At 42.5% G+C, this 14,832-nt stretch overlaps 1 protein-coding gene across 1 annotated transcript in view; it reads right to left on the reverse strand.

Annotated features, from left to right (window-relative positions):
- Positions 1-7,834: 7,834 nt before the first annotated feature.
- The window catches only part of TOMM70 (translocase of outer mitochondrial membrane 70), a 34,267-nt gene continuing 27,269 nt past the window's right edge, over positions 7,835-14,832 (reverse strand). The window contains exons 9-12 of the mRNA XM_004706370.2: positions 13,150-13,266; positions 11,546-11,643; positions 10,696-10,818; positions 7,835-9,780 (exon numbers count right to left, since the gene is read on the reverse strand). Coding sequence (XP_004706427.2) covers positions 9,627-9,780; positions 10,696-10,818; positions 11,546-11,643; positions 13,150-13,266 — 492 coding nt within the window. The 3' untranslated portion in view covers positions 7,835-9,626. The remainder of the gene's footprint in view (positions 9,781-10,695; positions 10,819-11,545; positions 11,644-13,149; positions 13,267-14,832) is intronic.

The raw sequence follows: 14,832 nt of genomic DNA on the forward strand, positions 1-14,832 counted from the left end.
GCTGCTTGTTTACCTTCAAGCTTTTAAGACCCCAGACGCTGTATCTTTTGATAGCCAGGCACCATCAGCTTTCTTCACATTTGCTTATTCACCCACTTTGTCTTCAGCGGTTGTGAGACTAACTTTATAGGAGTAGAAAGTGAAGTATTTCTTCCACAGAACAGCTGCTGGGTGAATGGCTGACCCTGTGGCTAGCAGCCCAATGAGTAACCGCTGTGCTACCAGCTCTTTCTAATAAGTCCTCATATCGTCCTGTGTCCTTGGAGAACATTTTATAGGTTAAAGGTCAAGAACGTCTAAGACCTGTGGACTGCACTTTAAGAACCACTCCTCTGCCAGGGTTCCAGTTCTTACATGCACAGGTTTATTCCGAACACAATGTGTTCAAACGTGTCTCTGTGACCGGTGGTGCATGGCGTTCTCAGTAATACACTTGTCTTCTTCGCATTCAGGTTCCTTCCAAAGAAGCATACTTTCTGTGCCCAGGAAAACAACTGTGCTGAGGTTAGGGGCAATGTCAAATTTTTAACAAAACTTGTCCGCATCTTCTCCAACCACTGAAACCGTGCAACAATGTTCTGGGATTGTTGCCCCACACCAAACATGTTTTCAAGAAAGTCAAGAAGACCTCAAAGCTGAGCCAAGAGAGGGAAGACCATCCAGAAGTGGGGAGAAAGACTACCATATCATTGATGCGGTAGCTACTGAACTTGGGATCTCACCTGGTTGGCATTTTAAGTGGACATCTTCACCTCAGCAAGCTTTTGGCTTTGTTTTGGGCGTTGTGCAAAGATCAGCTAACTCAAAGAGTCTTTTCAGCAAGATCAGAGCTCATGAAGACAGTCATAACTAGGGATGAGTGTTGGAGTCACCAAGTGATTCAGAGAGCACGGTCCAATCAGAACAGCAGAGCTGCTGAGTCTGTTAACTTCAGAGCAGAGAGGTCAACTCAGAAGGCTTCGGTTTGCTTGAAGAACACAGATCAAACATGGGAACTGCAGGAAGAAGCTTTCAGAAATTGAAAACCACTAGTGAGAAAAGGGGCAAGGAAGAGCACTGTAGTTTTTCCATTACCACAATGGACGGGGGAGGAGGCACTCCATTTTTTGAGGGCTGGGCCTGCTCTAACTTGCATATTGATATTCATTTGGAGATCCAACTACAAAATAATCATTGATCAATAATATCCTTGTATGCATTTATCTCAGTCATTTGTGTATTTGGGCCTTAACTCTAATCCCCAATTTTATTTTATTAGTATTTTTTAATCCCCAATTGTAGTAAGATCATCTTATTCTATTGTGCCTTCTCTTTGAATGACTAGTTTGCCCTTAGGCTCCAGTCTTCATTCAAGAGTAACTAGCTGGGAACCAACAACCCTCAGATCGAAAGCTTGGGCTGAGTCGCTACAAAAGAAGGAAACATAAAACTGAAGTGAACTTGGAGTCTTGAATGACATACAAGCTTATTTCAAACATAGATACAGAAAACAAAACCCTAGCTGAAAGGAGATATTAACTGGACAAGAAACTTAACACTGTAATACCTATCTCCAATTTTAAGACATGGTGTGTGTGTGTGGGGAAGCCAACATTAAGTGTAGTATCGCAGAGCACATTTCCGTCCTCAGTTCCCTTTGCATCCTCTGCCTTCACTGCACCAGCTCGCTTCCGAAGAAACCGATACAGCAGCGCTAAAGGAGTGGGAAAGCCCCTAAAATTGGGGCCAGGGGGCACATTCATCTTCAAACATATTTGCAGCTAAACCTTTTATCAGCTTGCACACTATGCACAGGCCTAACTTGATAGTGGCAACAAGCCACCACCCCACCCCCCAACCCACTTGTTAGCCTCTAATTGATATTTAATTATTTAAAACTCTGCAAAGACCCCCGGAGGTACAGCTTTCAACTCTAAGTTTGGGAACTTCAACCCACACCAGCTGCTCTGAAGGAGAAAGACGGGTCAGTCTGCTTCTATGAAAATGACAGGCTTGGAGACCCCGTGAGCAGTTCGGCTCTGTCCTATGGTTATTGTGAGTTGGATTCATCTATGACAAAGGGAATCGGTTTTGGTTTAATGTTAGTAAATTTGTTAATTTGCAATCTGTTAATGCCGAGCTTCAAATAGCAGGGTCAAAGTTGAGTGATACTGTAAAGACTAACTGCACATCATGGCACAGCCTCCTTTCAACACAGGACATCACCCAATGCAGTGTCCACTTACATTAGCTAAATGGTTTGCCAGATCCAAATAGAGGAGACCATTATAGGAGAGCAGATGTCAAATTATTTCTTGGTGGGGGGCGGAAATCGTCACCTAACTCATTAGATAATCAAGTTACAGTAGAACAGCAGTTAATCAAAGCTTTTCAAACACTTGGGTCAGCCATGTAATTTTCCCAACGGTAAAGCAATAGCGACGCCTACCACACACACACACTCAGCCAGCATGCCTACTGTACTACTTTCATGTTCTTACAAGGCACCAGGTACAACAGGACAAGAAGACAACACATTAAAGGAAATACAAACACCAAGTATGGGCATCCATCTACCTGCTCTGTTGCAGGATTGTTAAATCAAGATAAAATACCTTTGTTTCTGTAACACTGAGATGACCACTAGAAAGGCTTGTCTACTTGTTTCCCAACTATTCTGAGCAGTGTTTTGGAGGAAATGCTTTGGGGAATGAGAGGAAATCTCAGACTGAAGGGCTCCTAACGCCACACATCCACTTCAAGCACAGCAACCCACTTTGGGTCCTGCTTCCAGATTTGGGTTGACAACAGGAGATCAAACAACACAACACACTGCATTAGGAAAATCTGCTGCACAAGACCTCTTGAGGTCTGAGGGGCCAGCGCCAATCCCTACTATATGGACAGCCCCCACCTCCCTGCAGAAGAACTCACTTCAGAGGACAGCACTGAAGCTACAGCTCAGGGAGAGGGACATGTCTGGTCAGAGCACACGGGAGCAAATGAAGGGGGAGGAAGAGAGAGTGGAACATCTTGGCCCACCAAGCCTTGAGGATGATATTCCTGCTCAGAGCAGCCAATCCACAGAGAGGACCACAGGGCCAGCACCAATAAGAGACACAATGTCCCTCACTGACTCATAGCACTGTGGGGACAACACTGGAGACAGTGCGGGAATTGCGCCCAATCTGACCCCACCACACCGAGGCAACAATAAGGGGAGTAGAGGAAGGAAGTCCCCAGAGAAAACCAAAGATACTTTGGGTCCAGGGCATGACACCCCATCAACAAACAGACATTGAACTATTTACAGGCTTTTATTTGGCACTGGTTTTTGTTTTCTTGTTTTGCTGTCTTGTTTTTTGTGCATATTATTATCTCTGCAGGTCTATCTAGATAAGATAGGCAAGATAAACAATCTGGAGGAGAAAATAGGACCAACAGTTCCAGAAGGACATGGGAGGGAGGGGCATGGGAAAAGGAAGTGGGTGTTAAACTCAGGGACAAGGGAACAAGTGATCTAAAAGTGATGGCAAGGAGGGTGTAGGAGGCCTGGTAGAGCTTGATCAAGGGAAATGTAACCAAGAGGAATTACTGAAACCCAAATGAAGGCTGAACATGATGGTGGGACGAGAAAAGTAAAAGGAAATAAAGAACTAGGAGGCAAAAGGGCATCTATAGAGGTCTAAATACAAGCATGTACATACGTAAATAGATTTATATGATGATGGGGAACTAAATCTATGTACATATATTTATAGGCTTAGTATTAAGGTAGCAGATGGGCTTTGGGCCTGTGATCATGAGGTGTCAATGGGATCAGGCATCAAAGAACAAGAGTCGTATCATCTGTAGGCAACTAGACATCCCCTTACAGAAGGGTCGCAGGGAGAAGACAAGCCAGTCAGGGTGCAGTGTAGCAACAATGAAACATACAACTTTCGTCTAGTCTAGTTCTTAATGCTTCCTCCCCCACCTAACTGCGACCCCCCACCCCCCACTATCCTGATCCCAATTCTACCTTACAAATCCGACTGGACCAGAGGATGTACACTGGTAAATATAGGAACTGGAAACACAGGGAACCAGGACAGATGAACCCCTCAGGACCAGTGGTGAGAGTGGCAATACCAGGAGGGTGGAGGGAAGGTGGATTAAAAGGGGGAACCGATTACAAGGAGCTACATATAACCCCCTCCTGGGGAGGGACAACAGAAAAGCAGGTGGAGACATTGGACAGTGTAAGACATGACAAAATATAAATATCAAGGAAGGGTTCATGAGGGGGTCAAGGGAAGAAGGGGGAAATAAGCTGATACCAAGGACTCAAGTAGAAAGCAAATGTTTTGAGAATGGCTGTGTGTATGAATTGTGATCAAGTTGTACGAGTCCCCAATAGTGATTTAAAAAAAAACACCTCTTCAAAGTGCTGAAAAGCAAGGTTGGGATCAGGGTGTGTCCGATCCCAGCCATAGAATTTTCAATTGTCATGTATCCATATGAAAGTTGCACATTGAGTAAAGAAGACCAAAGAATGATAGAATTACGGTGCTGGCGAATATTGAGAATACCACGGGCTGCCAAAGACAAACAAACGTCTTGGAAGAAGTATGGCCAGCGTGCTCCTTAGAGGCAAGGAGAAACTTTTGTCTTACACACTTTGGGCATAATGGGAAGGGCCAGTCCCTGGAGGACATTGTGCTTGCAGCAGTGGAGGAGCAGAGACGGGTTGACACGGTGACTGCAACAATGGGCTCAGGCCCAGCAGTAACAGGGCGGCTCCAGACTGAGCAGCGTTTTGTTCTGTTGCACAGTAAGGTCGCTAAGGGTCAGGACCGACCTGATTGCACCCAACAGTCACGTGAAGGTGGTGCTGCTGGGTAAGGGGCTGCTAACTACAACGTCAGCATTTCAAACCCACAAGCCACTGAAAGGTGAGGCAGTCTGCTTCTGCATAGATTACAGGCTTTGAAACCCTATATAGGGTTGCTATGAATCAGCATCATCTCGATGGTAGTGTTTATGTGTTAAATGATTACCTGATGCTCAGACCAGTAATACTTTTCTCAAGTTGATAAAAGATTAAGTTTGTGGTGAATTAAGACAAGTATGTGGGAGTCAGCTTTCTGAGTCTTTTGCATTCATGTCTTTTGAGCAGACATGGGCAGCTTTATTTCACAAGGCTTTCTCAATAGTGAACAGCTTTGGCAGATGGAGATAGTGTTTCCTACTGGGATAAGAGGTTTGCTCACTATAAGAATCTCTCCAGCTGATGCAAAGCTTGAGTAGATTTGCTTGCTGTCCATTATGATTTGGGTTTCCTAAGCTCCATGTCATCCCCAGTAAACCCCCAGGACAAGAGGAAACACACACACACACCCCACCCCCCCATGTGGCACTTCGCACTCTAATGCAGTCCACTGCCCCTCACCCAGGAATCTGACTTAGCATGTTCAGCTCTCTGTAGGTCAGGTATTGAGAAGAGTAAGTTAATGCAGTAGTTCAGATATTCAAGCAACTGGTCATCTCTGCTAAGAATCGCACGATGCTCCATTCTAGTCCCCCTTGCTATAAACTTGACCCGCGAGAATACTGAGTACCTTTCAGTCATGGCCTCTCAAGTCCTGCCCTGCCAAACCTTCCCTTAACCCTGTAGACCACGTGCAATTATGGTATCTTCAAATACGTTTCCAATGCATGTTCCTAAGCATTGCTCCTTTTGATGACTACCAGTCTAGGGAGTGTAATGGCTGAAAGGATTGGACTTTTAGCTCAAATCTGAAAGGTGACCTTTCACTGATGATTACACCACAATCACGTGTATTTCACATTGCAAACACGCCCGGGCACTTGCCTCTGCTTCACTGTGCGCACACCTTTCACCAGATTTGCTCACTTGCCAGCCATCAAGTCTATGCACTCAGCAACCCTATAGGACAGGGTAGAACTGTCCCTGCGGGTTTCTAAGGATCACTTTCTGTAAAATTTAGCAGTGTTAGCACTTTATCCACATCATACAACAGTTCCATCTATCAAGAAAAGTTGTACAATCATTACCACAATCAATTTTAGAACATTTTCCTCTTGTGCTCATTATTCATGTCTTTCAATTGTAGCAAAAATATACATTCTCCAATTCAATGAGTTACATGTTTAATTCAGTGCTATTGATTATACTGTTGTAGAGACTTAATTCCTTATGAGCAGACAGCCGTCTTTCTCCCATGGAGTGTTTTTGAACTGCTGACCTTATGGTTAGCCATCTAAGACATAACCAGCATGCCACTAGGGCATACACAGAATTGAAGTACACATAAGACCATGTCCTTCCTGGTGGTCAGGTGTCGCCAGGCTCAAGTCGGACAAGATGATGAGACACTGTCTGGCTTGGAGCCATCGTCGTAATTGTTTGAGCCCATTGGTGCAGCCACTGTGCCAATCCATCTCCTTGCCCTTTTTCACTGATTGTCCATGTTGGCAATGCCCTTTCCCAGGGGCTGAACTCACCTGACAATTCAAAAGAAATCCTTTACAATATAAACCTGTTACACATGGCCAACGACACACCTATTCATTTCCTGTGGCTGGTAACAGCAAGTTACTGAAAAGTCTAACTCAGAATGCTGCACCAACATTGAGGCACCGCAGGAGCTTCCAGGGACTCCAGCACACACCTGAGCTTCTGACTGATCCTATTCCAAGTGCTGCCTCCGGGCACACTTCCTTAAGTCTCAAACCCCTCTCCCTCCAGGGATACTTGAAACTGCACTGAAAATCCACCCAAATAAGCTGGGGCAATGACCCCCACTTGTGCTATAAAACACTCCCTGTTACAGCTCAACATTAGTCTTTTAGAGGAAGCATCATTCATCCTACCAGTGCTGACATGGCAAAAACAGTACCAATTGTTTTTTTTTTACAAACAAATCACTTTAGCAGCACTGCTAGTATTTATTATTCAACCCTCTCCATGGACACATACCCTTATAGAAGCCACATACAACCCCATCCACCCAACCTAATCTTTGGTAATACACTCCTGTTTGTTACAGCCAAAAAATGCAGCCAACTTCCGCGAACAAGTTGTATAGAAACCTTACTTGATAAGAACCTAATATGCTGTGGAAACTGTCACTTAAAGCAGTTCTACAAAGACAAGGCACCTTTTAAACAATTTTAGACTCCAGAAGGTATAAAGTTTCATTTCAAAATCTAGGATCTCGGGGGTCTAAATGGAGAGAAAATGTTTTGAGAAACGATGTACAAATGCGCTTTACACAATTGATGTGTGTATGGATTCGGGTAACAGTTGTATGAGCCCCTAATAAAATGTTAAAAAAAAAAAAATCTAGGATATCCATACCAGTCATTTAAGGATAAATCAAAACCCAGTGCTGTGATTTCCAATTCATAGCAACTCCCCACAGCACGCCCCCACTCCCTGGCCCCCTAGTTGATAACTACTCTGTAGGGTTTTCCATAGCTCAGCTCTTCGCAGGACACCCTCCTCCCTTCCTTCTCCAAGGCATATCTTTGGGTGGTCCCAAACCTGATCAATGTTAACCATGCTCACTACCCACTAGTGGCTAAACTAAAATCAAAATGCACTGGTGAAACCAGCTTGAGGATAAAGCCCCCCACCCCCCAAGTTTGACATGTATGTATACGCATGGAACAGGTATGGGATGAAATGAGCAGCTTCACCAGTCCTGCTTTCCAGAAAGCATCACTCACACGAAGACACTACATTTACACTGTAGTTCTTACGTAAAGCCTATTCCTATACTCAATGTGAATTCTAATGATCCCATTCTACTTTCACTGCACACTGCCTATTTTAAAAAAATAGAAAAGCTTGAATGGCATATTTATTTGGTGAATTTACATGTGAGGTCATTTACAAAAGAAAAGATACAGACAGATGCAGCCTTCAATTTCAAAAATTTTCAGTGCAGGCAATAGAACTCACGAGGGTGTGGAATGGTAGTACTGGATGGCACATGCTTCCGTCTCCTTTGCGTGTGTATGTGGTTCCTACCCAACTCCAAGTGCAGGAGAGCAGAGGAGTAGAAAATACCAGGGTAAGAGTAATACAGCCATGCAAACAAAAAAAGAACATTAAAGGTCATTTACATATGTGGAACGTTTCTGTGTTCAGGGGTTACCAGAGTAGATACATAATTTAGGAACATTGTGGGGTTCGCCAACGTTCCATTACCTAAACCATTTTGAATTACCTTGACTTCTCTCCCATCCAGTTACAGGGGTCCCTTTCCAAAAAATGACTTTGTAAAGAGGTAATTTCTAAGTTTCTTAAATGATACCATTTGCAGACAAAATCCTTTTGGTTTCAAAGCACCCTTTTAAAGACAGAAAATACACCTTTACCCTAACACTGTAACATAGGAAAGTGAAAGTGAAGGTTTGCTCTGTTATATGAAATTAGATAACCCCACCCCCACCTGGAATATCCAAAATCAATCCAGCATAGAAGCAAAAGGGCGTCTATAAAAGCAGCAGTTGGCAAACAGCTATTTCTAAGGAGGTAGGGGAAAGGTCAAAGTGAAAACAATGTCAAACAAAAGCCCTCAAAAATAAGCCCCACGGTCACCTCACAGTGAAAAAGCACTGCTCGCCCTCAGCATCGCTCAGAGCCCTGGCTTCCAGACCACTTACACAAACGCAACCCCGGCCGGAGCACAGCATAGTACTAGTTCAGAAAACACTGTGCTTCTGGCTCGAGGTCTCAGGTCCTTTTTGGATGAATCTTCGACCACATTATCTTCATAAGAAATTTTAAGCTAATTAAATACCTCTGTCACACATATATCTTTATTTAGGTTATGTACACAACCAACCGGCAGTTTCTTTAAAAAGTATACTATTATTAAATCCAGTACTCAGTACAGAAATAGCAAGACAAGCATAAACATGCCTCTGTTTACTCTTAAACCTCTTGCGTGGTCCACTCTTCCCAACTCAGCGTTCCAGCATTGTCGTCAGAGCACTTTGCTTCTGCATAGTGTACCACACAGAAACCGGCGATGGCGGAGTGCAAGAACAATGCACACTACCCATTAGAGGTGAGAGGGATCAAAGGACTAATAGCGGTCACTGACTTAAAAGTTCTGGAGAGTCCAAAGTGTGCATGCTGACAATGTTTGAAAGGGGCTCTCAATTCTGCCATCTTAGAAACAAATCCCCATTTAAACTTTAGTTTCCTTGAGAAAGCAAAACCCGCTGACAGGGATCATTTATATTCATTTAAAAACCAAGATACTGTTAAAATAGTCACTTATCATATATACCGGTGTAAGCAGACAAAAATGATCAAGATTATAACCCACCCCCAAATCAGCAAATCCAAGTTTTTGTTTGCATGGCCCGTTTTCATTTACACTCTTTGCAACTTGACCAAAACGCCCTGTGGCGGGCTTGAAGTTTTTGTTGCACAGGGAATAATCGCGGCAGCACACGCTCCCTTCAACAGCCACTCCCACAACACCTAACGAAACGGATGTGACAAATGACAACACAAGCGGAGTCACTAAGTTCCACCATTCAACAGAGTTCATGACAGTGTCTGCAGGGTTCAATTGAGGAGGGAGGGTAAATTAAAAGAGGGCCACTTTCCCCCCTCCCCAGTTTTATAACGTTGGCGGCTTTAATCCGTATTTCTTTGCAACTTCCGTCTGAGCATGGGCAGCATCACAAAGTGAATATAAATGAGCCATCTCCATTTCCGACTTGGCCAGGTTGATAGCTTTGTTGAACATGTCGATGGCTTTCTCCATGTTTCCTCTAAAAGAACAGAAATTGCAAGCATCAGATATAATACAAATGTTACATGGAGCCTGACCGTTAAGTTTTCCACTAAGATTCCAACAAAACGTAAGAGCGTTAGGTATTGTTACTAAGATGGACGGAAGGTATAGCTCTGTGAGGTAGATGATTTCATGCGATACTTTGGGCCCCTACTGAGCTCCAGATGTTAAAATGTAGAAAATGTGAGACTCCAACTTCAGCAGCTAGTCATTTCTCCACTGGTTTTTGAACTTCAGTGCTTATTGTTTGAGGTTGGCAGTGTTCCCTCTCTTGGCTCATCTTTGAGACCTTTTCAAACAGGCCAGCATTCCTATAATCTTGCTGCAGAGCTTCAATGATTTGGGACTATGCCCACCTGAATTTGTATTAACCCCCCTCTCAAAACTTTTCACTATAACAAAAAGCCACACACCCCACCAAGTACTGGGTGAAACCATGCCAACGAGGTGTAGAGGACTCTACTTGAGAATTAGTCAGTTCTATTCTGCTGGCTGTGAGAGTAAGCAGCCTCAGGAAGAAGGATTCCCACCACCATCAAGGAGGAGTCACCAGTAAAGCATGTGTGAGAGCCCTGCGTGACGTGGCAGACGCAGAGATCTAAGAACCACACAGCAGGATATGATCCTTTCTGTATTTATCAGAGCCGGGTATGTTCAAACAGCGCTTGACAAGGAAATCATCATCTTAACTGCACCAAAACCCAATTCTGACTCATAGCAACTCTCTAACATGGGGTCAAACTGCCCCTGTGGGATTCCAAGACGTATTCTTTACTTCGTTGGAAGCTCGACCACAAAGACAAAACATGTAATGGCTACTGACAGTAACATGTCTGCGACGAGATGAAAACGTGAGTCTAAGGAGTTCCTGAGAACAGATGCTGTAAGTTACCTTTGTACTTCGATAGTTCCCATGGTCTCATAGGCAAAATCACATTTGTTGTCAATTTCAATAGACTTGCTGATAAGCTCCAAGCCTTTATCCAGATCCTGCTTCCACTGAAGTTGAAGTAAACTACAAATGTAAACAGACAGGTGACCATGGCTCAGCACCAACTTCTCATCCAAGGAACTTACAATCGACACAATTTATAATCAGCACAGAAAAACCCAAAATCAAAACGGTAGGTATCCAGAATATCAAGAAACCTAAATCAAATTCACGGTCACTGAGTCGATGCCGACTCAGTATGACCCCACAGGCCAGGGCAGAGCTGCTGTGTTTCTGGTGTTCTTCCGCGAGTAGAAAGTCTGCTCATTGTCTCTCAGAGTGGTTGGCGGCTTCGGACTGCTGACCTTGCAATTAGCAGCCCAATGTGTAAACACAGTGCCACCAGGGCTCCTCTGTAAATATATATGGTTAGCATCAAATTGTATTTTCTTCATAATGTATACAGGGTCTGTCATGAGCCCCATAGTAAGAGGAAATTATGTCCCGTGACTGCCTGGGCACTGCAAAGTCTGACGACTACACCTACTCATGGCGAAGAGATCGTTCGTGCTTCCTCTATTTGATATGAGTAATGTTTGACAGGATGTCCAGAACTGAAATGAAAGGTCTTATCTATGAGGGAAAATAGTATTCTTAACAATGTTTACATAAGAATGAAAAACAATGAAACTTAAAACAAGCACAAAGAAATTTAACAATTAACTCAGTCCTTTCCTCAATGGCCAAAGGAAATCCATTTTATTATTAAACTAGTTTTTTTTACATGCAATAAAAGAACAGGAATACATACCCTTTATGAACGTATGTTGTGGCATTGTCTGGTTCCAGGTCAATACACTTATCATACATTTCATCAGCTTTACCAAACTGTTGTTGATCTGTTAACGCCTATGTGAGGAGATGCTTCAGTTGTATTAAGATGACAATGTATGCAGTTAATAAGTATACTGTTTATTAAACTTATTCCTTCATTACCAAATTACACTTTGGGGTTGCAAGCTGGTTTCAAATGGAAGGGCTTCCTTAAGAAGTTTATAGGAAGACTGCCTCACTCTCTCACTGACTCACTCACTCACTGTCTCATTCTCACTCTCTCACTCATTCTCACTCTCTCACTCATTCTCACTCTCTCACTGCCTCATTCTCACTCTCTCACTGCCTCACTCTCTCACTGTCTCACTCTCTCACGGTCTCACTCTTTCACTGTCTCACTCTCACTCTCTCACTGCCTCACTCTCTCACTACCTCACTCTCTAAAAAAGAAAAAAGAAAAAAAGAAGAAGTTTATAGGGCATTGTTATAGATCTCTGTGTATAAGCACTGAGGAAAACACATCAACTTCCCAGTTTGTAAAATCATCCTACTGTACAAGCTTTTACAACTAAGTAAATACAACATATAGATGGCAACCGGTGCTGTTAATCACTTATAATCACTGTTAATTGCTTATAATAACTTCTTGTAGGAATTTTAAAAGAAAACACCATATAAGATTATTTCAAATGGAGATAAGAGCATTCTATGTTTCAAACCCCAGAATTTCAATCCCTAAAGCAGTGACATTAAAACCTAAAAAGAATACATCACACACATAGCAATGTTCTTATAGAGAAACTTAAGTTTAATGATAGCGTAACAGAGATTAGAAGCATAACAAACCAAGTTAACAATGGTTTAGAAAGAGGAATATGCCAGTGATGTGTTAGCTTCCTGTTGGTTGAGTTTGGGTCTTTTGTTAACAAAACAAGTTATTACACAGTAGAGATGACTGACTTATGTAGTTATCAAAGAAATGTTTTTTAAAAACTAGGAAACAGAATCATTCACACATAATTTATTTTGAAGGAGAATTACAACTATAGTTGTAGAATGCTTATCAGTTTCAAGTAAATGGGTGATTTAGATTTCATAATCTTTCAAAAATTTTCAATAACTGCAAAGTGAAACTATTTTAATTTTTGAATTCTATTTTCCATAGCTTCAATTTTAAACCAAAGAATACTTCTAAAATGATTTTAAAAGACTACAGAAAAATTGAAACAGGATGTGAAACAGGGAGACGATTTCCTGGCTATTCCTCCACCTATACACAGTAAGATTTCCTGAGGCACATTTTTCTTGGAAGGTGGGCAAATGCAATTCAAATGCAATCCTGAGGAGGAAAATGTTTTAGTTAAGCTTCCTAGGAAGAATTAGGGCCTTAGGTAATGGTGCAAATTGTGCACCAGGAGCTTCAGGACGATGCAGCCCTTCCTGGGAGTCGGAAGCATCACGGCACGCGCAATGCCACCTGCTCCCGCTGGGGCTGCGACTGGGAAACCACGTTGTCTGGTTTGCAGTCCTTTAAAAAGGACTGCAACCGAAAAACCTCTGGAAAATAAAAAAAATAATTACCTGGGCATATAGTGCATAGCCTTCGGCACACCTTGGGAATTTCTTTATGACTTCTTCAAATCCTTTCATAGCTGCTTGGATTTGTGATGCATTATTTCCTGTGTACGCTTGGCGATACTGTTTTTCAAAATCAAACACAGGCCTGTCAAATCAAGTGCTCAAAACTCATGGAACGTTAGCACATTACAAAAGACATGCAAAATTACAGAAATATCTAAGAAACCCAGGCAATTTAATGTAATTTGCTGCATCTCAAATAAGAAAATATCTCAACATTAGGGATCCAGAGGTTGTGCCCCATGAAGATTTCACTCCCACTATAGGGATGTGCAGTACTTTACATGTCACGTGCCAAAAGTTTAAACTCCTTCACTTCAACAGCAGTTCTAAATCTGTGGGTTGTGACCCCTTTGGGAGTCGAAAGACCCTTTCACAAGGTCTTAGGTGACCCCTAGGAAAACACTTATTTCCAGTGGTCTAGGACCCTAGGCACTGCTCCTCTGTCTCCAGACAGGTCCTTCCACATGCAGATACACCTGACTTACCCATGCGACTAGAAATAAATATTTCACAATACGTACATGATTACATAGTTTTTGTGATCAGCCACTATCCTTTCATTATGTTCAATTTGTAACAATGAGAACACATCCTACATCTCAGATATTTACATTATGATTCATAACAGTGGCAAAATTACAGTTATGAAGTAGCAATGAAAATAACTATGGTTGGGGGATCACCGCAACATGAGCAACTGTACTAAAAGGCCGCAGCATGAGGAAGGTTGAGGACCACTGGCCTAGAGGGAACGCAGAAAATGGGTAGGAATTTTAATCGCCCATGATTTACTACCACTTATAAGTCACATTAATCTAATACCCTTTCCCCAATTCTTAACAGTTCTGACCCATTTTATTAATTTAAAGCTAGTTTTAAAAAAGATTCACAAGTTTAGTTCAATCATCTTAAAAATTATGCTATCGCTACAATCAATTAAAATGCTTTCTTTTTATCCTCATTAGCTCGCCATTCCCTTCAACCTCGCCTGCCATGCCCTTGGAAACTGTTAGTCATCTTTCTAGATTTACCTGTCTTGAGTGTCATATGAAAATATAAAACCAGATACCCAATAGTGATAATAAAAAACAAAGTAGAAAATATTTAAAAACTAGAATAAATGAACAATCGGTCAAAAGGGTGATCAGATGATAACATGTTAAAATTTTAACCTAGCTCCTCAGGGAATGCCAAAGGTGGACTTTGGGACCAGGGTATGGTGCCCAAACAGACTGGACTAAGAAACACTCCTAAAGGCCAACAAGCAATCCTTGAACTAACTACAAGCTTTTCTTTCTTGTTGCATTTTGTTTTCTTCTTTGTCAGTGGTTTGTTGTTGCTGTTTTGTTGTATATTGTTGCTTGGTTTTGCTGTCTTGTGTTTCTGCATGTTATTATCTCCACAAGTCTGTCTAAATAAGACAGGCTGGATGAACAATCTGGAGGAGAAAACAACAGGACTGACAGTTCCGTGGGGACATGGGAGAGGGGGAGGTGGGGGGAAAGGATATGGTGTGAACAAACCCAGGGAGACAAGGGAACAACAAGTGATCCAAATTGGTGGTGAGGTGGGTGTGGGACGCTTGGTAGGGCGTGACCAAGGGTAATGTAACCAAGAGGAATT

This window comes from Echinops telfairi, unplaced genomic scaffold, assembly GCF_000313985.2.
Source record: "Echinops telfairi isolate 266 unplaced genomic scaffold, ASM31398v2 ScPeMD7_6;HRSCAF=24_0, whole genome shotgun sequence".
NCBI lineage: Eukaryota > Metazoa > Chordata > Mammalia > Afrosoricida > Tenrecidae > Echinops > Echinops telfairi.